Source organism: Labeo rohita, chromosome 4, assembly GCF_022985175.1.
Source record: "Labeo rohita strain BAU-BD-2019 chromosome 4, IGBB_LRoh.1.0, whole genome shotgun sequence".
Classification (NCBI taxonomy): Eukaryota; Metazoa; Chordata; class Actinopteri; order Cypriniformes; family Cyprinidae; genus Labeo; species Labeo rohita.
The window spans coordinates 24,528,463-24,553,264 of record NC_066872.1 but is presented as its reverse complement, the minus strand read 5'-3'; the positions used below and the strand labels follow the sequence as shown (position 1 = coordinate 24,553,264).

The window sequence follows — 24,802 nt, the reverse complement described above, 5'->3', positions numbered from 1 at the left end:
TGAGTGGTTTCTAAGTTGTTGTTCAGGTGTTAGGAGTAGTTACCAAGGTAACACAAATGGTTATCTGGGTGGTTTCTTGGCTGTTGCAATGCAGATGTTATAAGTGGTTCCCAGGGTGTTGCTATGGTGTTCTGGGTGGTTGCCAGGGTGTTTCTAGGGTATTCTGGTGTTGGTGTTGGTGATATCCAGGGTAATATACAGTTGCCCAAATGGACTGGTCATTTCTAGGGTGTTGCTATGTGTTGCTACGGTAATATACGGTTATCTGAGTGTTATAGGTATTTTCTTGGCTGTTGCAATGCAGATGTTATAAGTGGTTCTCAGGGTGTTGCTAGGGTGTTCTGGGTGGTTGCCAGGGTGTTTCCAGGGTATTCTGGTGTTTGTGTTGGTGATATCTAGGGTAAAATATAGTTGCCTAAACGGACTGGTCGTTTCTAGGGTGTTGCTATGTGTTTCCAGGGTAATTTATGGATATCTGGGTGTTCTTGGTGGTTTCTTGGCTGTTACTATGCATATGTTATAAGTGGTGTTGCTAGGGTGCTCTGGGTGGTTGCCAGGGTATATCTAGACTGTTCATGTGTTAGTATTGGTGATTGCCAGGGTCATATACAGTTGCCCAAGTGGCCTGGTCGTTTCTAGGGTGTTACTATGTGTTACCTGGGTAATATACGATTATCTGGGTGGTTTCTTGGCTATTACTATGCAGATATTATAAGTGATTCCAAGGGTGTTGCTAGGGTGTTCTGGGTGGTTGCCAGGGTATATCTAGGGTGTTCAGGTGTTAGTATTGGTGATTGTCAGGGTAATATACAGTTGCCAAAATGGCCTGTTCATTTCTAGGGTGTTGCTATGTATTGCCATGGTAATATACGGTTATCTGAGTATATCTACTATGCATATGTTATAAGTGGTGTTGCTAGGGTGCTCTGGGTGGTTGCCAGGGTGTATCTAGGGTGTTCAGGTGTTAGGAGTAGTTACCAAGGTAACACAAACCCTTATCTGAGTGGTTTCTTGGCTATTACCATGCAGATGTTATAAATGGTTCCCAGGGTGTGGCTAGGGTGTTCTGGTGTTATTATTGGTGATTGCCAGGGTAATATACAGTTGTCCAAGTGGCCTGGTCGTTTCTAGGGTGTTGCTATGTGTTTTCAGGGTAATATATGGGTATCTGAGTGTTCTGGATGGTTTCTTGGCTGTTGCTTTGCAGATGTTATAAGTGGTTCCCAGGGTGTTGCTACCGTGTTCTGGGTGGTTTCCAGGGTGTTTCTAGGGTATTCTGGTGTTGGTATTGGTGATATCTACAATTGCCCAAATGTGGCCTGGCTGTTTCTAGGGCATTGCTATGTTTTGAAAGGGTAATAAATGGTTACCATGGTGTTTTTGGTGATTTCTTGGCTGTTACTATGCTTATGTTATAAGTGGTTCCCAGGGTGTTGCTAGGGTGTTCTGGGTGGTTGCTAGGGTGTTTCTATGGTATTCTGGTGTTGGTAATATCCAGGGTAGTATACAGTTACTCAAGTGGCCTGTTTTTTTCTAGGGTGTTGCTATGTGTTGTTGCCAGGGTAATATACGATTATCTGGGCGTTTTCTTGGCTGTTACTATGCAGATGTTGTAAGTGGTTCCCAGGGTGTTACTAGGTTGTATCTAGGGTATTCTGGTGTTGGTATTGGTGATATCCAGAGTAATATACAGTTGCACAAGTGGCCTGGTCATTTCTAGGGTCACGCTATGCGTTGCCAGGGTAATATAGAGTTATCTGGTGGTTTCTTCGCTTTTACTATTCAGATTTTATAAGTGGCTCCCAGGGTGTTGCTAAGGTTTTGCTAGGGTATTCTGGTGTTAGTACTGATGATATCCAGGGTAATATACAGTTGCCCAAGTGTTCTGGCCATTTCTAAGGTCTTGCTATGTGTTTAGGGTGGTTTCCAGGGTGTTACTATTCAATTATTAGGGTGTTATTGGTTGCTTCCAAGTTTCTAGGCTGTTGTTAGTGTTCCACATAGTTACTAGGGTAATAGTAACAGAAACACCCAAGCTGAACAAACTGCACAGTATGACACAGCATAATCCAAAAACAGAAGTGAAACTTAACCCCTAATTGCAAACACAGCTAATAAAGAAAAAAAGATTATGCATGGACAAAATTAAATATTCACCAACGACAACAATAAGTGTAAAGCGTGGCACATTGTAATTGAGAGACCTGACGTTTATCTGACATATGAATACACCCCATATAGACTACTCTAACAGCCTCTATTTCATGGGGATATGAAAATTTAAACCACTCGGCGGTGTGAAATGACACCATGCTAATGTGCGTATCCATAATTCATTACCTCAATCCATTCTGCAGTGAACTTTTGTGCATGTGTGCGAGAGCGAGAGCAAGAGAGCAATGGATAACAAAACTAGACTGTGTAAATTAGCAGTCTGTTTTACACAGATGAGTAATAAACAACTCTGACCTATTAGTGTTAACCATAAGCTGCTGGTGCCATGCACACATTGATATCCTCTGCTAACAGCACTCTTGTGTTTTTCACATGTGAACATTTAGGGTACTAACCTTTTTTTTGTTGTTGTTGCTGCATTCATCTGCAGGCACAGATGTATTAATACTGTTTGTGTGAAATTGAAACAACAAATTATGGCTTGCACTGTTTACATTACCACATTTGACGTGTGAACTTGTAAACTTGCAGACCTTAAAAAAGTACTCTGGTGATACCACAATAGAGTGATGGTATCAGGTTTTTGTATTGTTTGAAGGTACTTGGTTTGAAGATATCATGGTACTGATGTGTTGATTACGATAATAATGTACCATGGTATTTAAAGAATATTCCAAGGTATTTCAAACAATACAAAAATATCACCATGGTAGACAAGCCATTACAGTAGCATGATACGTTTTGTTTGGCCTGATGGACAACAACACTTTAAATCGACAAATACAGTTAGCCTATAAAATGTGGAGATTTGCTCTCACCCCCTTGAAGGCCCTATATTTCTTAATAGGAAACAGCTGCCCACTCCTTGTGGTTTTCAGCATGAAATATGAGTGGGCTTTATTTTTTTGCTGAAACCGTTGCCTCAAAACCTTGAGCAAAATCCGAAAAACATCAAATCACCGCCCTCTACTGGTCAATCTCTGTCTCACCTACCTGACTAGACTCCTTCGTTTGGAAAATAACATCTTCTCATTGTACTATACGACCCTAAAAAGATATTTAACGTGAGATTTCATCACGTACTATACCTAAGTATGAAAAATATGTTTTCATGTCCATAGCCTTACCTTAATTCGACTGTTACAGGAATTATTAGATCGATTCATGAAGAAATTGTCGGAATGTTCGACCGGTAAGAAGTTTATGTTCATCATTAGATACAGTGATATCCTCACTGACCTGCGAAATACTAAAATTTGTTTAAAAACTGATTCATCGTCATTGTCCCACATAGGAAATACTTGGGTATGACGCCATAGTGAACAGCTTGAGCTGCGGTTTTGTCGTTTTTAACGGTTACACTTAAGCATTTATACATGTCATATGGTACTTTACTGTTTACGTGTTTGGTCTTATTGTACAGTATTGTGTATTGTAGTTTATAACTTATCCATTCTTCCCGTAAGAGTGGGCGTGGCCATTTGTAATTTTTATGGGTCTGGCTTCCGGTCTCATCCATGTCCAGCTATTTTTAGCTTTACAAAACGCTAGTTCTCTGCTTGATATTGCAAATTAATGCGTCTTACCATATTATTTTAATATATTATCTTAATTATGAGCACACTGGTTTGTAGTGCAAACAGTTTTACTGTTTTTCTTCTGTTATGAACTGAGTCTCACCTATAGGCTTACTTCTGCAATAAAGAATAAAGTGGAACAACTTTCTAACTTCTAAACATTAGGTTACAAAAAAAAACGTATATTTTAAATAAATGCTTTCTTGTGAACTTTATCTTCATCGAAGAATTCTAATAATGTGGGGAAAATCATAGTTTCCAAAGGGTTTTAACAGTTTCAAACATTGATAAACGTTTCTCGGGCAGCAAATCAGTATATTAAAATGATTTCTGAAGGATTATGTGAGTCTGAGGACTGGAGTGAGGACTGGAGTAAAGGCTGCACAAAAGTCATCTTTGCCCTCACAGGAGTAAATAATATTTTAAAATACATTAAAACTGAAAACAGCCTTGGTATATGTAAGCCCGATGCTTTATGATCATGAATTTTAAAGTCACTAAGAAACAAAAACATTTGTTTTAATTTATTAATGATCATGAAGCTACAATTTACAGAATGTTCCAAACAGCAGAACTGGTCAAAGGTGGTAAGGAACACAAATAGGATGAGGGGATTATTTCTCCCCGGTTTTTGGTGGCACCCACTCGTGGATCTTCTTGCGGGTGGTTGAATAGGGTACGTAGCAGTTAGGTGTGCCACTGTTGTTGAACTGATGAACTTTAGCCAAGAATTTCTTGGGTTCTGGAGGGTGAGTGGTGGGAGGGTCATCCGTCATGCAGTGCAGCCAACGGTGCCTGAGAAAAACACGAAAGAGAGAAAATTAGAGGATACATTATTATACATTGGCAAATGAAGTGTTTTTCAGCCAAAGCAGTGAGAATTTCTGTATAAAATATAATGTAATTCTATTCTAAAACATATTTTCTCTATTCTGTGCTTCTTGATTTTTTTTTTTTTTTTTTTTTACAATACATAATTGCAATAATATTTCTGCTGTTCAAAAGTTCAGTAAGGATCAGTAAGGATTTTAATTTTAAGTCTCTTCTTTTTTTGGAACCTGTGATATCTTTTACAGGGTTCTTTGATGAATAAAAAGAATAAAAAGAACAACATTTCCTCAAAGTAGAAATATTATCGAACACTTTACTTTTTTTTACTAAGTCTTTACTGTGACTTTTTATCAATTTAAAACATCTTTGCTAAATAAAAAAAGTTAAGAAACTTAATATCTTTTCAAAAACAGAAAGAAAAAAAATATTTTTCCAAACTTTTGAACGCTAGTTTAAAAAAAGATTTCTATTTTTAATAAATCCTGTTCTTTTTTTTAAAAAAACTTTTTACTCAAAGAATCCTAAAAAAAAAAAAAAAAGTATCACAGTTTCCAAAGTATCATGTATTACTGAAGACTGCAGTAACGATGATGAAAATTCAGCTTTGCAACACAAAATCAAATTATATTTTTAAGTATATAAACTTATTTTAAATTACAAAAATATTTCTGAATTTTAAAGATTTTTGATCAAAAAAAATGCAGCCTTGATGAGCAGAAGAATCTTCTTAAAAAATCTTTTAATATATTTAATACATTTGAATGGCAGTAAATATATATACAGTTTTACTTTTAACATTAATTTTCCTGGTAATTTCCAAATGAATAGCAAGAGAAATATGAATGTCTTTGCATTTATTTGCTACAAGTATTTTAGATGTATTTTCAGGGCTAAATTAGTTTTTCAATTGCAATGTAAAATTACCTAATGTTTTGATTAATCATGGCTGCCAATTATCAATTTTCAACCAAAATACTCCTAAATAAATACTTTTTTTTCTTCCAAAAATAATTAAGGCAAGAGTATCTTAAATAACTACATACAATTTAGTGCAAAAGGTAGAAAACTAAATCTCTGAAAACACATCTGTATATTACCATTCGGCAGGGACCATGCTGCCATCAACATCCCACAAAGTTTTCTTGCCGTTCATCTCTGTGGTGTATATCACCCATCGGTGACGGCCTGAAAGTCACAAATTACAAAATAAACATTAATAAGACATAAAACACAGTAAATTTATGTACAGACACCTACAGTATGTACATTCATACCGAAAAAGTATCTGTTGTCCTCGTAGTATTTGTTGCCATACTTGTCAATACCCACCAAGGCTCCAGTCTTGATATCATTCACCCTGAAAAAGACACATTTTTAATAAGTATTAATATACTAAGTCTAATATATAAGTAAATAATAACCAATCTCCTAAACTATTGAGTGCACGTTCAAAAACAGTTCCATTCTTAATAGTAGTAATTATAACAACGATAGAAATGAATCAAAAATAAAAATGATTACATAACACGTTCTTGTTTTGTACGATGATTATATTTTTAATATCGTGTGTCTATGTATATGTACATAAAGATCTCATTGTTTAAATAAAAAAAACTCTCTTATTTGTCTTGTTGTATTGTGGCACCAGGTGCAATATAATATGCAAATTAAAATAATTACTCTGGTAAACATTTTCACATTCACATTTGACTGTGTACCGTCACTATCAGAGAGGTCATTGCTTTGCCTTCAGTGTCTGACAGCTTTACACACTCCGTTTAACAGCACTGTTTACCTCTAAAGCTATAAAAACATATTTACTTGAGTGACCCACCTAAAAAGTTGCAGCAGGAAGCCTTTAACACCGCCGTGACCGGTGAGCTGGCCCACTGCCCTCCGCACTAAATTCCCGTACTCCGCCATAGTTGACGGACTCTAAACACTGACGGACTGCCACGCAACTTTACCGTTCCTCCTTCACACGATAACACCCATTGGGTTCCGCCAGCACTTTTAGAAATAACCGTACACCCACTTTAAATTCATGCAGACACAAATTACGTCTCTCGTTTTAAAGAATTGTATGTATATTATATACAAATTCCTCAAATTATAAGTAGATGAAAGTTAAACCATGACTTTTCCTTTATATTTTACCTGAAACAATAGAACGAGCAGTGCGTTCACGCTTGTTATACAGTACATATTCATCGTATTTTACCACAAATATTTGCCACAGTATCACAAGTAAACATTAATACATATCTAATAATTTCGGTAACACTCTACAATAAGGTGTCATTTGTTAACATTTGTTAATGTGTAAACATGACCGAACAATGAACATTTATTCATCTTTGTTAATTTTAGTTTATGAAAATACAGTCGTTCGTTGTTCATGTTAGTTCATAGCATATTAACTAATGTTAACAAACGCAACGTTTGATTTCAATAATACATTAGTAAACAGTGCTGGGGAGTAACTAGTTACATGTAACGGAATTACGTAATTTAATTACAAAATAAATGTAATTGTAATTAGTTACAGTTACTGAGAAAAAAAATGTGTAATTAAATTAGTTACTTTTGAAAAATGCCAGTGATTACAAAGGGGATTACATCTGAATTTTTTCACACACCCACCCCCACTTACAGATTTAACTGACTTCTTTCATAAATTGCATTGACTGCTCTAATGAGACACCAATGTTTCAGGAGTTTAGGACACAGAATAGGACACATGCTTATTCAATAACTGTTTATTTCCTATTTGGGTTTATGCATAAACTTTATTTTTTAAGATTGTTTTTTCCAAGGCATTGTTAGATGCTAGTGTTTTCTGTCATAACTATGCAAACATTTGATTTAAAACCCGGTATCATGGCTATTAAACTATTTCGTTGTTATGATGTTATTTATGTTATGATCTTGTTATGACATATAGCGCAACAGCGCTCACGGTGACCCGAGTTCGATTCCCGTCTCGAGGTCCTTTGCCGATCCCGCTCCCCTCTTTCCTGTCATCTTTCTACTGTCCTATCACAATAAAAGGCATAAAAAGCCCAAAAATATAAGTAAAAAAAAAAAAAAGCCTGAATTTTTGGTGGCTGTGCTTTAAATTAAATTATTACACAGCTCAGACTCATTTGGGGCAACTTAAGTCAGTGCTATATGCTGATGGAAGCTTAGAGTTTGGTTAGCTAATAAAATATTAAAGCTTAATTTAATATTATGTGTACAGTTTCTTAATTCTGTCATCCTGATATCGTGGACTTGCTCTATTGTTTCATACAAACGCAGCTGCTGCCATATTTTTTTTTTTATTTTTTTTTGTACATTGTAATGGATTATAAGATAACTAACAAACTAGTACTACTACTTAATTATTTATGTGGTGAAATGTTGTGTAAGAAAAGTGGTATGACTGCACTGTATCCCTAAAATGTCTAGTTTGAACTTGCCGCTTTCTTCATGGAAGCTTTGCGTTCAAATATTTCAACATAGATCAGTGTTTCGTGTCTAATTATTTTGACACAAAACATCTAAATAATCTATCAAGCAGCTGTGTAATAAGTGAGATAATGTACATTCAGCCAGTTGTTATCGCAAAATAAAGATGTGTATTATCCCTTACTTATTATAATCTTAATTCAAGTGATAAAGGATTTTGAAAGTCTGACAGTAATCAGTGTTAAGTGCTACTGTAAGGTTAACTCTACCTGGTTTAAATCTTTGAAAATGATTAACAGTTGAAATTTAGAAAAGTAATCAAAAAGTAATTAAAAGTAATGTTACATTACTTTAATAAAGTAGTTGAAAAGTTACACTACTTATTACATTTTAAATCAAGTAATTTGTAATCTGTAACCTATTACATTTCCAAAGTAACCTTCCCAACACTGTTAGTAAATTAGTAACATTAACCAAGATTAATAAGTGCTGTAGAAGTATTGTTATTCTTAGTTCATGTTAACTAAGTTAACTGATGATACCATCCGTGATAGCACACGTACGTCATGGAGACGTCTATTTGACATCTACATTTACATCTGCAAGACGTATTTTTAGAGCGTTTGCTCATCTGCAATACGTCTATTGGTCTTTTCCTATCAGATGTCAAATAGACATCTATTAGATGTCTTTAAGATGTTTATGATTTAGAATGTATATAAAACTGACATCTTACAGACATCTATCAGATGTCTGTACACAGCAGATGCTTTTCAGATCATTAGATCTTTAACAGACATCTTGGAGACGTATGTGTGCTATCTGGGATAATTCCTTTAATTTTGTTTGAGCATATCATGTTGTCTCTGGGTGGTGTGCACTTAGAACAAATTAAGACATATTCCAGAGGTTTAATGATAGTAATGATAGCAATTTAAGTTTGTTCAGAACATGTTTCTTAAAGTCTGGTTAACCTTTTAATAAAAAAACAACACAACACAAACATATGCGTTATTTAAACATTACAGAGTTCAAACCACTGACTAGATTCCCACACATCTGACCAAAATTTGAAGATTGCACTTATAGATTCATATTTCGCCAATTAAATATAATAGAGCATAAACAGATACATTTACATGCGCTACATAACATCCCATGACTTTTCAAGAAATGAAATAAGAATTTCTGTGACTGTGGGAACCCTGTATACCACATTTGATGTGTTCATATAAAAGAAACAGTCTCCAACAAATACCAAAATACAGACATTTTCCCCCTTGATTTGACATTTATTATTTCTATATACATAATTCATATACATACAAAGAAAGTCAGTGCTTGGGGCATGGGAGGGGGGCAAAGGTCTCTTTAGAACAAGTTCTTGAGAACAGGTTCCTTGCACTTCCTGTATCTTTATAGACACTTTTTTAAACGTAAGTACACCAGTACAATAAAAGCCCAAAAGATCCAACCGCAACAGTTGCGGTAAACCACTGTATCCATACAATATAACCCATAGACACAATCACTGACCAAATGAAAAAGCAAAGTCATAACAAAATGATTTCCTCATTCAAAATTCACATGATTATATCGATTTGGCTCAAAGGGTCTGAGCAAGCAAAGCTGATGGGCGTGGCTGCGGGCGGGGTTTCTGTCACTCAGCTGTGCTGATTGGCTGGCTGTTGTAGTCGGTCGACTCCATTTTGAGGATGTAGGGAATGATGCTGTCGATTTGGACGTTCCCGATGAGACCGGCGAAAAAGAGCTCTTCGGTCACCGCTGCGCTCATTAGCCGCAGAGCAGGCAGACGAACTAATAGTTTTGAAAGACTGAAATAGAGAATTTATAGTTTAGTTTATAGTTACAACTAGTAATCTGTCAAGATTGGGTAGAGTAGAGTCACTCACCGATATGTATCCTCTGGATACACTTTGCTCACATAGTCCTGCAGTTCCATGTAGGCTTTCTCCTGAAAGCGTTCGATCTGAAGAGTGCCATCCACTCCAGAGTGATCTATGACAAACACAGCATCAACTCCATTCTTACTTTATGGAATTTCATTAATATTTTTCAGATATACTTCAGTCGTGCTCACCTGGGCTGAAGAGAACCACAGCTTTGAGGTAAGCATATTCATACGCGTCAGGACTCATGCGACTCATACTGTTACAAAATTCCTGCATACGCCAGATATGCTCCATGACTAGCTTCACGCGCTCCGGGGACAGTTTTTCTGTTGAACACACATTTCTCATTAGTTTATGTATATGTGTATCAGTTAATGAACTTCAAATGATAATTCCAGATAATATTTTAACAATTTGGCAATAGGATTTTTCCATTGTCTTATGAATCCTTCTATGAACACATTCTGCTGATTGTGATGAATTTTGAAGCCTAAATACAAATTGCCAAAAGTGAAAAACTAAACATATAAACAACAGCAATAAACAAACTACACCATGACCGCATGATTTTACTATTAGTATGTTTCAGAAAACTTCAATGAGTTTGAGTTAAAGGAGAAGTCCACTTCCAAAACAAAGATGCAGATATAATGTACTCATCCCCTTGTCATTCAAGATGTTCATGTGTTTCTTTCTTCAGTTGTAAAGAAATTATGTTTTTTAAGGAAAACATTTCAGCATTTTTCTCCATATAATGGACTGTTATGGTGCCCCAATTTTGAACTTCCAAAATGCAGCTTAAATGCGGCTTCAAACGATCCCAAATGAGGTTATAAACGATCCCAACCGAGAAAGAAGGGTCTTATCTAGCATTGGTTATTTTAATAAAAATAATGCAATTTATAAACTTTTTAATGTCAAACGCTCATCTTGTCTTACTCTGCCTGGACTGTTTTTGTTCCGGTTCATGACAGTTAAGGTATGTCGAAAAACTCCCATCTCATGTTCTCCCACAACTTCAAAATCATCCTATATCGTTGTTTTACCTTTTTTGTTAAGGGTGTTTGATCTTCTTTGCATGTTCACTTTGCAAAAACTGGGTCGGTACTTCTGCAGTGATGTAGGATGTTTTTGAAATGATTTTTGAAGTTGAGGGTGAAAATACGATTGGGAGTTTTTCAACATACCCTAACTGCCTTGAAGCAGAATACACAGAGTTCAGAGAGAGAGAGCAAAGCAAGACGAGCGTTTGAGATAAAAAAGTATATCAATTGTATTATTTTTATGAAAATAACCGATCGTTCTGCTAGATAAGACCCTTCTTCCTCGGCTGGGATCATTTACAAACGCATCTGGGATCATTTGAAGCCGCATTTAAACTGCGTTTTGGAAGTTTAAAATCGGGGCACCATAGCAGTCCATTATATGGAGAAAAATGCTGAAATGTTTTCCTCAAAAAAACATAATTTCTTTACGACTGAAGAAAGAAAGACATGAACATCTTGGATAACAAGGGGGTAAGCACATTATATGTGAATCTTTATTTTGGAAGTGGACACCAAATGCGATTGTTACTCACGCTAGATCACTCGCGGAATTTTTTTCGTGTCACTCACGTGAATAAAAACATTGCGTGTGCTCGCTTCCATTTTCTGATACAATTGTGTCAAACCGGATGTCTCAATAAGCCCTTTGCTGATTATGTTGTGTGACAACATGTCACATGAATTTCCCGCTCAATTTTTCAATGCAAAAGACACAAGTTAGGTGAATACTGTCGCCCAATTCACAATGCCTGATCTATTCCAAGTGTGCCACACAAGCACTGAAAAGTGAGGTCCAAAACGTTTCGATCGCCCCCTGGTGGCTAGACCCAGTATAGTTCATAACCCCACCATGAGTCAAAGTAAATATGTGAGACTAAGGAAACAGTCAAATTACACTTCAAATATTTTTTTTTCCAAAGATGGTTTCTGTCATTATGGTAACACTTTATTTTGATAGTCCACTTTTGACATTCTACTAACAGTAAATAACTTTGCAACTGCATGTCAACTAGTCATTTGAGGATTAGTAGAGAATTAGTTGAAATGATTAGAATGAGAATTAGTTGACATGTAGTTGCAAAGATACGTATAGCTAGTAGAATGTCTGAAGTGTATCAAAATAAAGTGTAACTGTCATTTTAGGTAATTCTTACCACGCTGATGTATGCTCAGGTGTTCGTTAATTAGTTATTTGATGCTATAAAAATGGGGTGTGACTGTGTCATGATTATGAGTTTGTGATTGGATCTGCAGGAGTTTGGGCGGGACTTTGATAGCCTGGCTCCACTCCACGATCACTACTGCAAAGACTCAAGCTCTAAGTGAATCATTACTGCGCAGACTCTGGCTGCAAACAACGTCATTTTCGCAAGATGGCAATGGCCACACTGAGAAGCTTCACTTTACTATTGTGGTAGGAAGTGTAGACACGTCTTTTTTTTTTTTTTTTTTTTTTTTTTACAGTCGTCAGTCTATTTGTGTCTTTGTATGTAATATACTTGAGTAAATATTTAAATTCGCATTTGGTGCGCACACACCACTAGAATAGTTTGCAGAAGTGTAATTATAAACCCAATGAGGCTGTAAAAGTGGACTTGTTAGTAGATGAGTTTTCATGTTCAGTGTGATGAAATTTAATGTCCCTGACAATCTCTGTAGCCTTATTTCAGGTGTTTAATCAAAACCCTATAGAAAAAAAAAAAGAGTTTGGGACGATGATTTGATAAAATGACTTGTTTCTGGGCCTACAAAAATACATCATCCCTGCAGCACTCAATCTTAATATTTTTCTTAGATAGTATAAATAAGGTTTTAAATATAAATTAAGTGAATTTTGCTTAAAACAAGTAAAATATCTGCCAGTGTGGTAACAAAAATAATCTTAATCAACTGAAAGATAATTTTACTTGTTTTAAGCAAAATTCACTTAATTTATATTTAAAACCTCATAAAAAATACTTTCTTACTTAGATTTTTTGTCTTGTTTCCAGCAAAAATATCTAGGATTTTCTAGACAAGTCAAAATTGCTGTCTTGTTTTCAGAAAAAACAACTCAAAATTAAGTTAGTTTTTGCTTGAAACAAGCTAAATAATCTTGTTTCCTGTTTGAAATCAGATAATTTCGCTTACCCCATTGGCAGATTATTTTGCTTGTTTCAAGCAAAAACTCACATAATTTAGATTTTTTTTTCTGAAAACAAGACAGAAATTTTGACTTGTCTAGAAAATCCTTCTTGATTTAAGAATTGTAAGATATTTTGGCTGGAAACAAGAAAAGCACTTTTTGCAGTGCATCATTTTGCTTATCTAGTAAATGCATCTTAATTTAAGAATTTTTAGATATTATGACTAGAAACAAGACAAAAATACTAAGCTAGATATGCCCTTTTTTGTAGTGTATATGTATAATATGTGATGCCAACCAGGAAAACCCGTCAGATGTCGCGCTGGGGTGTTTTTTAGGAAATTCGAATGTACATTTTTTTGTCAAAATTAGGGTTACTCCACCCCAAAATGAAAATTTTGTTATTAATCACTAACCCTAATGTCGTTCCAAACCCCTAAAAGCTTCGTTCGTGTTCTTCAGAACACAAATTAAGATATTTTTGATGTATTCTAACAGCTCTCTGACCCTCCCATAGACAGCAATGTAATTAACATGATCAACGTTAAGAAACGTCACTAATCAATGTGACATCAGGGGTTCAACCATAATTTTACAAAGCTATGAGAATACGTTTTGTACGCAAAGAAAACAAAAATCACAACTTTATTCAACAATTTGTATTCTCCGCATGACCCTAGGAGACAAATTGTTGAATTAAGTCATTATTTTTTGTTTTCTTTGCATACAAAACGTATTCTCGTAGGAGAATTCTTTTCAAAATTCCATTCCTGAAATCCAAAGGTATCAGCCAACTTAAGATGTATGTAAAATATTAAGCTGTCTGTAGACTTCAGTAGGGGATCTCAACTAAGCTAAAATTTATGATGTATAGCTCAATAGTAACATAAATTAGGGACACAAAAACAAGAGCAACAGGTCGACATACCTTCCTCCAAGCTGGTCTGTAAGTGGTTGATTATGGCTGTGAGGATTGTTTCTACATTCATAATATTTGAACACTGAGCCAGACCTAAAGCAAACAACTCGTTCCAGCAGGCCTTCATCAGCGTGATGCTGTTCTCTGAGCTAAACACCAAAAATACAGAAAATAAAATGAGGAAACAGCCACAAAGTCTCAAATAAAATCATTACAGTCAATACATTTTATGAGAATGCAAGACGTGGTGGTTATAAACAGTGTCTGGGGTAACATTTTACAAGTAACACAAGTTATGTAATCAGATTACTTTCTTCAAGTAACTAGTAAAGTAACACCAAGTTTCCAATGAAATATCTGAGTTAGTTTTACAAATGAGTAATGCAAGTTACTTTGCTTTCCTATTTATTCACATCTCTCCTGTCCTGTGTTGAGAGAAACTGAGAGAGGAATTGAGAGAGAGGCACCTGAGGCTTAAATTTCACTTTTGGCCTTTACAGTTGCCAAAAATATAACTTTAGGTTTTTTTGGTATTAAGAAAAAGCAGCAACCCCAGCCCTGGTGACAAAAGTAAGGCAAAAGTAACACAACGGATTACTTTCCATAAAGAGTAACTGAGAAACACAATTAGTTACTTTTTTTTATGGAGTAACATATTGTAATGGATTACTTTTAAAAGTAACTTTTTCCCCACATTGATTATAAATACCCTTATAGTTCCAAATATTACATTAAAAATGCATTTCCAGTTATTCAAATATTGTATTTGGTGCCATCCCATGTGCGATCACCTGAAACCACTCACCCAAGGGCCTGGAAAGCTGGAATAGAGCGTGCCCAGTGCATGGAGAGGAAAAGCAGACGAGAAGCTGATTCACAGATGTAATTCAAATTCAGGAAGTCTGGCATGGGCAGCGGCATCATCAGCTACACACAATATTTAATACAGTTTGTTATTGATCCATCATTTTTTTTGGTGCTGTAACTGCAGTGTGTGTAAGTCAACAGTGACGTCTAACCTTAAAAGGCACATGCATATCTGAGAGTAGCGGTCCTTCCAGTTCCAGTAGGGCGGTGGTCTGTTCATCAACCCTGACAGCCCCCTCAGCCACTTCTTCCCCACAACCCTCCTCAGGATGAAGCACCTTTGTGAGCGTGTCAAAGGCCCTGGATGCACACAAACAGAACTTCAAGCACAGCCATGTACCACGCATCTTCAAGGCTTGATGTCAGATCTACAAAAGTTGCTTTCCGCACCGTGTGACATCATTCGACTCTTCCCTTTGAATGTCCGTCATAACGCTGTCATCGTTACTCATGGTCTCTATCGCTGACAGGTCAGTACTGCTGTCTATCATCTCACGACTTTTGCTGAGGTGACCCAGAGATGTGACCACATTGGCCAAGGTACCCAGATCTCCTTGACTGGAATCGTTCTATAGTGAACGTCAGTCCAGGTTAAATTACAGCCCAAAATCATTGAAATTTGCAAAACAATTAAGTTTAATGCTGCAATAACAAACAATACGATTACTAAAAAATACTTTATATGTAAATAATATTTATAATTTGACATTATATATAATTTTGGCATTGGTAATGAAAACTGTGAGGAATATATATGTACCGGTCAAAAGTTTTTGAACAGATTTTTAATGTTTTTTAAATAATTCTCTTCTGCTCACTAAGCCTGCATTTATTTGATCCAAAATACAGCAAAAGCAGTAATATTGTGAAATATTTTTACTATTTTAAATAACTGCTTTCTGTTTGAATATGTTTTAAAATGTAATTTATTCCTGTGAACAAAGCTCAATTTTCAGCATCATTACTCCAGTCTTCAGTGTCACATGATCCTTCAAAAATCATTCTCATATGCTGATTTGCTGTTCAAGAAACATTTATTATTATTATTTTTAATATTTAAAAGTTGAGTACATTTTTTAGGATGCTTTGATGAATAGAAAGACACAAAGATCAGCATTTATCTGAAATAAAAAGCGTTTTTAACATTACACACTATACCATTCAAAAGTGTGGGAAAGAAATGATGAACTTAATACTTTTATTTAGCAAAGATGCTTTAAATTGATCAAAAGTGATGATGAAGACATTTATAATGTTCCAAAAGATTTCTATTTCAGATAAATGAAACCTGAAAAAATTATACTTTTTTAACATAATATGTTTTCAACATAATAATAATAATAAATGTTTTTGAGCAGCAAATCAGAATATTAGAATGATTTCTGAAGGATCATGTGACTGGAGTAATGATGCTAAAAATTCAGCTTTGAAATCACAGGAATAAATTACATTTTAAAATATATTCAAATAGAAATCAGTTAATTTAAATAGTAAAAATATTTCAGAATTTTACTGTTTTTGTTGTACTTTAGATCAAATAAATGCAGGCTTGGTGAGCAGAAGAGACTTCTTTAAAAAGCATTAAAAAGCTTACTGTTCAAAAACTTTTTGTTGTTTTGCAAAATTTACCCAGTTGGCTTTTATGGAACAAAATATAATGGATTAAATACATGTTCTTCAACAATTTAAAAAATATACCTGATCTGGTGAAGAAGGAATTAAAATAGTATTGTCAAGTTTGGAAAGTGACTGCTGGATGTTCAAGAGCATGTTGGAGTCCAGTAAACTTGTGGACCTGTGATCAGACAAAGTGTGAGTTAGAAACAAAAAAAAAAATTCGATTTGACTCAAACACACATTCACACCCATACCTGGTAGTCTCTTTTTCACTAACAAACGTTGGCATGGCGGCGAGAGGGCTGCAGAGGTTTTTACGGATGTAGATCTTTTCAATGGAGGGTGCACAATTTGCTGGCTTCTCCCTTGACACCTCCACCGGTTTCCTCTCACACTGAACAGCTGTTAGGGGAATATCAGAAACCAGGTGATAATCATAAGCCTAATGACAGCACACTCTCCTCAGCATGCGGCATGATTTGAGTCATCAGTACGAATCTGATGTGGACTCACAGTCTTGTTTCATTCCAAGGGCCATGCAGCGCTGCAGTCTACAGTACTGACACCGATTCCGATGGTGTTTGTTAATAACACATTCTCCAGACCCACGGCATGTGTAGACCAGATTCTTCCTGATGCTGCGCTTGAAGAAACCCTTACAGCCCTCACAGCTCACTGCACCATAATGGCGCCCTGAACAAACACAAAATGACATCTATTTATAAAAGTAACAGAATTCATTTAATTCTGTTTGAGGTCTACAATTATGTAAAGCAAGACTGTGTGTGTGTGTCATGTACCTGAGGCCTTGTCTCCACAAACTACACAATACTCCACTGGAGGCTTCGTAGCACCCTGTTCTGAGCCCTCCGTCACAAACTGAAAAACAAAACATTCTAATATATAAATATGAACAGTAATATTGTGTAAATTACAAATGAAAATACTGTCTATATTAGGGATGTCACAATACTCAATATATTATCGAACCGTTCGACATCCACCGTTCAGTACGAGCTTGTGAATTGCGTTTTTTCGGTTTTGCATTTAAATAATTTCCTTGTTTTATTTCTCTCAAAATTTGCTGTGTGTGCCCGTGATTTCACATGCTGAGATGAGGCAACACCTCCCCATTTATATTTGAAAAAGCAACATATTTTTACTTCACAGCATCAGTCGAGTGTTTGAAATAACTTCTTTTTGTGATCTGATGTGGATTATTATCATAGAATCATTTGCCATTGCCATCAGAAGGTCATGACAGTGTGACTGCCTGAAGAACAATGACATGAAAGCCATATTTTGTGCAGATTTTAACTTTTTAAGGCTATGATCTTAAACTTTTGATCAGCCTGTTTGAGTTTTCTTTGGTTTTCTATAAATTGCATACTCTCTATTTTTTGGCGCCGGCTCCTGTTTCTTCTTTTGCCATTTTGAAGCAGTACTTAGAACCTGGTTATGATCCACCAGCGCAAAATGCAAATACTTGTAATGTTTCCCCTGGTCCCCTATACTGTATGTCGATTAGCAATGGCTTACAAATATACTTAATCATTATAAAAATACACAAGATGCTTGAAGAACATAGATAAAACTTGTTATTGTTATTGACTTACATTTCAAAATTAAACTTCATGAATTAAACATTGTTTGTAGTTGATCTCAAATAAAATAAGCTATCTATATAAATAAATATGCTCAGTGAGAGCAGAGCCCCAAAGCTTGTGGCTAGTGGTTAATAATATAAAGGGGAATCACCCACGAGCTCTCCCACGAGCCGTCCCAGTGAAGCACAGGGGAAAGGTTTTACTCTATCGCTTGGTTTTAAGCAACGGGGGCATCCTAGAGCTTGAAATTCGTAGGGCAGGAGGGGGTAGTGACGCTGGAGGTATCTAAAAATGTCAAATTTTCCGGTCAGGTCCGGTTGGGGAGTTACAGAATGGCCAGGTGATCCCATATTGCATAATATTATTAACAGTTTATCTGCCATGCTATCAGCACCAATCCCGCCATGCAGTCAATTTCACTGGTTAAGGTTAGGGTCAGGTGTGGGGTAGGTTTAGGGGTTAGCATTTGTGTAGCATAGTGTAGGAAATCAACACTGTGATTGACACATCCAATAAAATCTTTAAAATCAGCTGTGGGGTGGAGTTTGTGCTGAAGTGGATTGGGGGGAAAACTGTGCATGCATGTCATGTGCCTGTCTGTCAAAGGGAGGAAGCCACGCCCTATTTTGCAGCGGCCACTCCGTTTTGGAGTTCCCGCCCCCATTTGTAGATCTCCTGGCTGCAGTTATAACCCGCTCCAAAAATCAGAAAAATAATACCTCTCCCAAAAGAAATATTAAGCAGACATAATAATCCACGCTTTTTCCAGTATACAGAGGTTTACAGGAGTATTTTGTTGTTAATAAGATGAAAAAAAAAAAAAAAAAAAAAAAAAAAGCTATCAGAACCGAACCGAACTGAAAACCGTGGTTAAAAACCGAGGTACATATTGAACTGTAGACTAACTGTATTGTTGCATCCCTGGTATATATATAAACACACAAGCACATACAGATTATCACAACTACACTTTTAGTAAGTCTTACCCAAAATAAAAAAAAAACCACCATGGTGCTTTGATAGTATATAGTATTAAATAATGTTTCTGTACCATAGTATGACTGATAAAAATATATCTGTACCCTTTCAAATTAAATTTGCAGTTGTGTATTGTTGCATTCTCCAGTAGTGGTAGTACTGTTTTTTTGGGCAGGTTTGGACCAGTGTTGCCAACTTGTGGACCAACTAATTCAAGATGTGAAAACAGAAATATCAGGCTACATGTGTACAGTTTGTGCACACTATGCTGATGACGTAATTATGGCACACACCCACTACGCAAAGCGCAGTGTACACATTAAAGTATACTTTGGGCTTAAACGAGTGGTGCCTGTTTACCTGGATCTGTTGTCCTGTAAGCTCAGGTGATGCGAAAAGGAGTTGATTGACAGCTGCGCCATCAGCAGATGTTAAGATGACCTTGGCTGGTGAGTTCTCTTGTTTAATGAACAGTTTCTCCTGGTTGGGGTAATCCAGGTTAGCTAATATAAACTGCTGCTTGCCAGCTCCAGCCTGATCAATGGCTGTGACTATCTGCACCTTCTGGGCCAACTGCTGCTCCGTCACAATCTGATACAACACATGACAAAAAAAGATCATCAGAATTAAACCTAATAGCATTTACAATAATAAAGCAAATAGGCTAAATGTGTACAAACCAACACAGAAATTCGGTCTGATATTTCTATGCCATTAGTCTGTTCACGACTGAATGAAAAATGCAAATTCAGTCTATAAACCCTTGTTTCCAATGAGTGGGACAGCACAGTACGGTACGCAATTATTTACGTTTTCGTTGTCAGAAGTAGTCAATGGTACCAAAACAGCGAACTGTACAGTACCACTTTTTTGGGACCCTTCCAATGGGGTACCTAACACAGTAGTCCAGTATCGAAAGGGTGGAGCTAGACTCACTACAAAATGTTGATTGGTTGAACGAAGGCTGGGTGATTTTTCTGATTTTATTGATTAAATCGAATGTAATGTTTTTCCACAATTAAATTTTTTTTAGAAATCAAGGAATCGTGATTTTGAATAGAAACATTACCAAACATTAGAATTAGACAGTAAACAATATGTCAATGTTGACAGTAGAGAGAAAATAATGATCCAACCACGTCAGCACATGTGATTAACCACTCATGTGTGATGACAAAGATGCGATGAAGGCAGTGGAATAGGAAAAACACGCAAGATGATGGAGTGAACTTCTTATAACTTGAGCACCGTGTTTTTGGAATGCCGTTTCATGCATGAGACGCTGCACAAGATGCGAGTGCAACAGTGAATCATGTCCGTGTTTACGTAAAAAAAAACAATGGAAAAGCGGTGCAAACGAATAAAATTATATATTTATATATATATTATATATTATATATATATTTCTGAACATATGTATAAGACAAGTTTGTACAAGATGTAGTTGTTCATGCATCCTTTCTGCAAAGATATTTAACAAGTGATTTAACACGTTGACAACTTCATGTGTGGTGCACGTGGAACAGAATTTTCTTTAACTAGAGGGGTTAATAAAGAAAAAAGTTACTTCAATAATGTTGTAGTTAAATTTTTAGTTAAAGATCGTAAAAAAAACGAGAATTGGTCAAATGTTCTGAAAAAAAAAAAAGAATTAATATTTTTGCCAAATCGCCCAGCCCCAGCTACAAGGGGAAGGAAGTGTCTCCTTGTTTGCATCAGAGTGCGCAAACAAAAAATCTAAGTGTGTATTTTAGAATTTCATATTTTCATATTTCCTATCAAGTATGGGTGGAAATGCAAGCTGGATCAGAGTGTAACGTCCTAAATTGTACTATACTGTACTGCACGGTGGAAACAAGGCTTAAGGTGGGACTTATGGAAAAGCAGAAATACAATGCTACACAAAAGCAGTAGTGTGCAAATTTACATTTCTGACAACCCCTTGTCACAGTAATTATACCTCTTATTGGTTGGCCAGCTTTTTGCACAGTGCAGTGGAAAAGATATTACAACACCCCTCCATTAAAAAAACAAAAAGAAAATAAAGTTGCACTGATGGCAGGAAAGTTTGTGTCGGTCTGAAAATATGTCTTACCAGCAGTTTAATATTGCAACTTTTTTTACAAACGTTTGTGACTCTGGACCACAAAACCAGTGATAAGTCACACAGGTATATTTGTAGCAAAAGCCAACAATACATTGTATGGGTCAAAATGATTTTTCTTTTAGGCCAAAAAAATATTAGGATATTAAGTAAAGATCATGTTCCATGAATATATTTTGGAAATTTCCTACCGTAATTACATCAAAACTTAATTTTCGATTAGTAATATGTGACCCTGGACCACAAAACCAGTCTTAAGTCGCTGGGGTTTATTTGTAGCAATAGCCAAAAATACATAGTATGGGTCAAAATTATTGATTTTTGTTTTATGCCAAAAATCATTAGGATATCACATAAAGATTATGTTCCATGAAGATATTTAGTAAAATTCCTACTGTAAATATATCAAAACGTAATTTTTGATTAGTAATATGCAATGTTAAGAACTTTATTTGGACAACTTTAAAGGTAATTTTCTCAATATTTTTATTTTTTTGCACCCTCAGATTCCAGATTTTCAAATAGTTGTATTTCAGCCAAATATTGGTCTATTATAGCAAACCATACATCAATGGAAATCTTATTTATTAAGCTTTCAGATGATGTGTAAATCTCAATTTGGAAAAACTGACCCTTATGACTGGTTTTGTGGTCCATGGTCACATATGCATTGCTAAGAACTTCATTTGGACAAATTTAAAAGTGATTTTCTCAATATTTAGATTCCAGATTTTCAAATAGTTGTATCTCAGCCAAATATTGTCCTGTACATCAATGGAAATCTTATTTATTCTGCTTTCAGATGATGTAGAAATCTCAATTTCAGATTTCAAAATTGACTCTTATGACTGGTTTTTGTGGTCCAGATTTTCAAATAGTTGTATTTCAGCCAAATATTGGTCTATTATAGCAAACCATACATCAATGGAAATCTTATTTATTAAGCTTTCAGATGATGTGTAAATCTCAGGGTCACATATGCATTGCTAAGAACTTCATTTGGACAAATTTAAAAGTGATTTTCTCAATATTTAGATTCCAGATTTTCAAATAGTTGTATCTCAGCCAAATATTGTCCTGTACATCAATGGAAATCTTATTTATTCTGCTTTCAGATGATGTAGAAATCTCAATTTCAGATTTCAAAATTGACTCTTATGACTGGTTTTGTGGTCCAGGGTCAGATTTACTGTCTAAACATGCAGTGTAAGTCACCTGTAGGCCTCCATCTGCAGACACCAGCTGAATTCTGGGACTTTCTCCCTCCATGATACTGTTCTGTCAGAACCGAGGCTCAGCAACGCCCCATTCGCCACACGCCCACCTGAGAAAAATAACACGCATCTCAGATACTCTCAAGAATCCACACCAACCATTTACAAGACCTTGCACAAGTAACTGAAAAATAATATTTCACACATATACATATTCAATTTTTAAAGTATAAACTGGGTCTTTACACAAGCAAACATACAAAGGGGGGGAGTCCCTTCGCACAAGGATAATCACATAAATATGGAAAATCCCTGGTACAAGTTAACAAATATTGGGTGTGGTGTTTTTTGAGTGGTGCTGTCCCATGCAGAATTTGCTGCCAAGATGCTAGGGGTGTTGTGGGTGATTACAGAGGCACTGCTATGTAGTTGCTAAGCACATTTCTGGAGACTTACTAGCCTAAGTCTCTATTATATTATGCTTTAAAGTTGTTTCTTTAAAGAAACCTGTTTTATTGACTTTCAGGCAAACATCTCGAGTTTGATCTCTTAGAAAAGTCTTGAACATAAAGTGTCGATAGGATGGGATGAATTACATGCTTAGGTTTAATATTTAGGTTTAGGAGTTAGTTCAAATAATTATATAAAGAAACTCTGCCTTCCTGAGTATTTCATCTTATTTATTATCATTCAGATGGTTCATGACTTTGCAGTTCTTGTTATTCACATACACCAGTTATTTAAATCAGGACCTTTATTATTCATGATCGATCTATATGCTCTACACGTGTTTAAATATTATGTTTAGTGTTGTCAATTAGTTCAAACTAATAAAGAAATAGTGAAATCCTGCTGACTTTTGATTAGCAATAGCTGCATTAGCACACTAGCCAGCATCGCGTACTGGTTTTACTGTTATTCAAAGAACTAAATGACTTAATGATGAATAAAAATGCGATCCCGCGTGGATGACAGCTGGGGGTCACTAACTCATGTGGAATGTGTGGGTGTTGATCCGGGAAGATAAAGTTAGATCTGTTCCTGTAGGTTAAAGGTCATGATTGAAGGGTTAAAGCTCCCCATACATACACAGAGGATCTGTACTGCAGCAGCGCGCCACATATGGATTACAGGACACATTTAGGATCTTCAGATGTTTTGATAATCAAATGAGAAATTAATACTTTGAATGACCACCTATGTGTTATTTTGTACTCGGCGTTTGTTGTGTTTTTCAGCGCACTGAAAACAGATTAGCCAACTGATAGCGTTAGCCTGCTAAATAACATATTACCTGTACCAGATTTTGTTATGCTGTCCGTTAGCTCATTTGTTTAATATATCTAGTCTTCTTATATAACCAAAAAGATATTTTACGGTTAGTTCAATTGCTGGCATTTGCCTGTAACGATCGATATTTTCTGTTGCGCTAGCGGCTAGTACGCTAACGCGTGTTAGCAGGCCGGCTATCAACACTGCTAATATTCTCCTGAATTATCAACCCTAAACAGTTCCTGCAAACACAGCGGGCTTCAACAATATAAAAACGATTGTTCTTACCCTGAACGCGTGAGAAATTATCCAAATACTGTGATGTTTTGATAAATTATCGTAAACTGACGGCTCACTGCAGCTACAGGAGGTCAGAGTTCGCGACCCGCTCAAAGCAGCCCTGTACATCTGCGCATGCGCAAATCCACTCGTGAGACAGCATTGATTTTAGTGAAGGTTGAATGGCAGTGTATTTACGGCGTTGGCAAAACTGCGTTTAATTTTATAGGAGTGCTATAGGAAGCCAAAATGATGAAGAATCGGATACACATTTGGCAATACTTGTCCTGGTTTAACCGATTGTTAGATTACTTTATCCAAGCTTGAAGGCATACGCTTACATACACATTGCAAAATCCGCAAGGGATCATACAAAATGCATGTTATTTTTTATTTAGTACTTACAAGATATGTCACATAAAAGATGTTTACATATAGTCCACAAGAGAAAATAATAGTTGGATTTATAAAAAAGACCCGTTCAAAAGTTTACACACACTTCGTTCTTAATACTGTGTTGTTACCTGAATGAGTCCCTTGTTTGTCCTGAACAGTTAAACTGTCCTTCAAGTCCCACAATTTTTTTGTTTTTTCAGCTTTTTTTGTGAATTTGAACCCTTTCCAACAATGACTGTATGATTCTTTTCACACTGAGGACAACTGAGGGACTCCTATGCAACTATTACTTAAGGTGTGAAAACGTTTGAATTTGAATATCAGGGTAAATTTAACTTATTTTGTCTTCTGGGAAACACTGAAGTATGTTCTTAAGGGCAGTACTAAATAAAATATGATATTTAGGCAAAATAAGAAAAATGGACACATCCT

General features: G+C 35.9%; 2 protein-coding genes across 2 annotated transcripts; both read right to left on the bottom strand.

The window, feature by feature from the left end:
* Positions 1–4,261: 4,261 nt before the first annotated feature.
* ndufa12 (NADH:ubiquinone oxidoreductase subunit A12) lies at positions 4,262–6,565 on the bottom strand. The gene is made up of 4 exons (XM_051107080.1): positions 6,418–6,565; positions 5,858–5,940; positions 5,681–5,768; positions 4,262–4,547 (listed from the first exon to the last, which is right to left on the bottom strand). The coding sequence occupies exons 1-4, from the start codon at positions 6,504–6,506 to the stop codon at positions 4,367–4,369; spliced, it is 441 nt and encodes a 146-aa protein (XP_050963037.1). The 5' UTR covers positions 6,507–6,565; the 3' UTR covers positions 4,262–4,366.
* Positions 6,566–8,930: 2,365 nt separating this feature from the next.
* nr2c1 (nuclear receptor subfamily 2, group C, member 1) lies at positions 8,931–24,124 on the bottom strand. Its single transcript, XM_051108497.1, has 14 exons — positions 23,984–24,124; positions 22,425–22,533; positions 19,466–19,696; positions 17,321–17,399; positions 17,034–17,213; positions 16,775–16,922; positions 16,602–16,698; positions 15,294–15,472; positions 15,056–15,203; positions 14,842–14,963; positions 14,046–14,185; positions 10,135–10,272; positions 9,947–10,052; positions 8,931–9,868 (listed from the first exon to the last, which is right to left on the bottom strand). Exons 2-14 carry the CDS (start codon positions 22,476–22,478, stop codon positions 9,694–9,696), a joined length of 1,797 nt encoding a protein of 598 aa, XP_050964454.1. The 5' UTR covers positions 22,479–22,533; positions 23,984–24,124; the 3' UTR covers positions 8,931–9,693.
* Between the last annotated feature and the right edge of the window lie 678 nt (positions 24,125–24,802).

Excerpts from the sequence above, each read along its gene's own strand:
- nr2c1 (XM_051108497.1), bottom strand. The coding sequence starts at position 22,478 with ATGGAGGGAGAAAGTCCCAGAATTCAGCTGGTGTCTGCAGATGGAGGC. Across the intron at positions 19,697-22,424 it reads CTGCAGATGGAGGCCTACAG|ATTGTGACGGAGCAGCAGTT; the intron begins GTGACTTACACT and ends GTGTTGTATCAG. Across the intron at positions 10,053-10,134 it reads TGTGGTTCTCTTCAGCCCAG|ATCACTCTGGAGTGGATGGC; the intron begins GTGAGCACGACT and ends TGTTTGTCATAG.
- ndufa12 (XM_051107080.1), bottom strand. The coding sequence starts at position 6,506 with ATGGCGGAGTACGGGAATTTAGTGCGGAGGGCAGTGGGCCAGCTCACC. Across the intron at positions 5,769-5,857 it reads GGACAACAGATACTTTTTCG|GCCGTCACCGATGGGTGATA; the intron begins GTATGAATGTAC and ends TGTGACTTTCAG. Across the intron at positions 4,548-5,680 it reads AGCATGGTCCCTGCCGAATG|GCACCGTTGGCTGCACTGCA; the intron begins GTAATATACAGA and ends TGTTTTTCTCAG.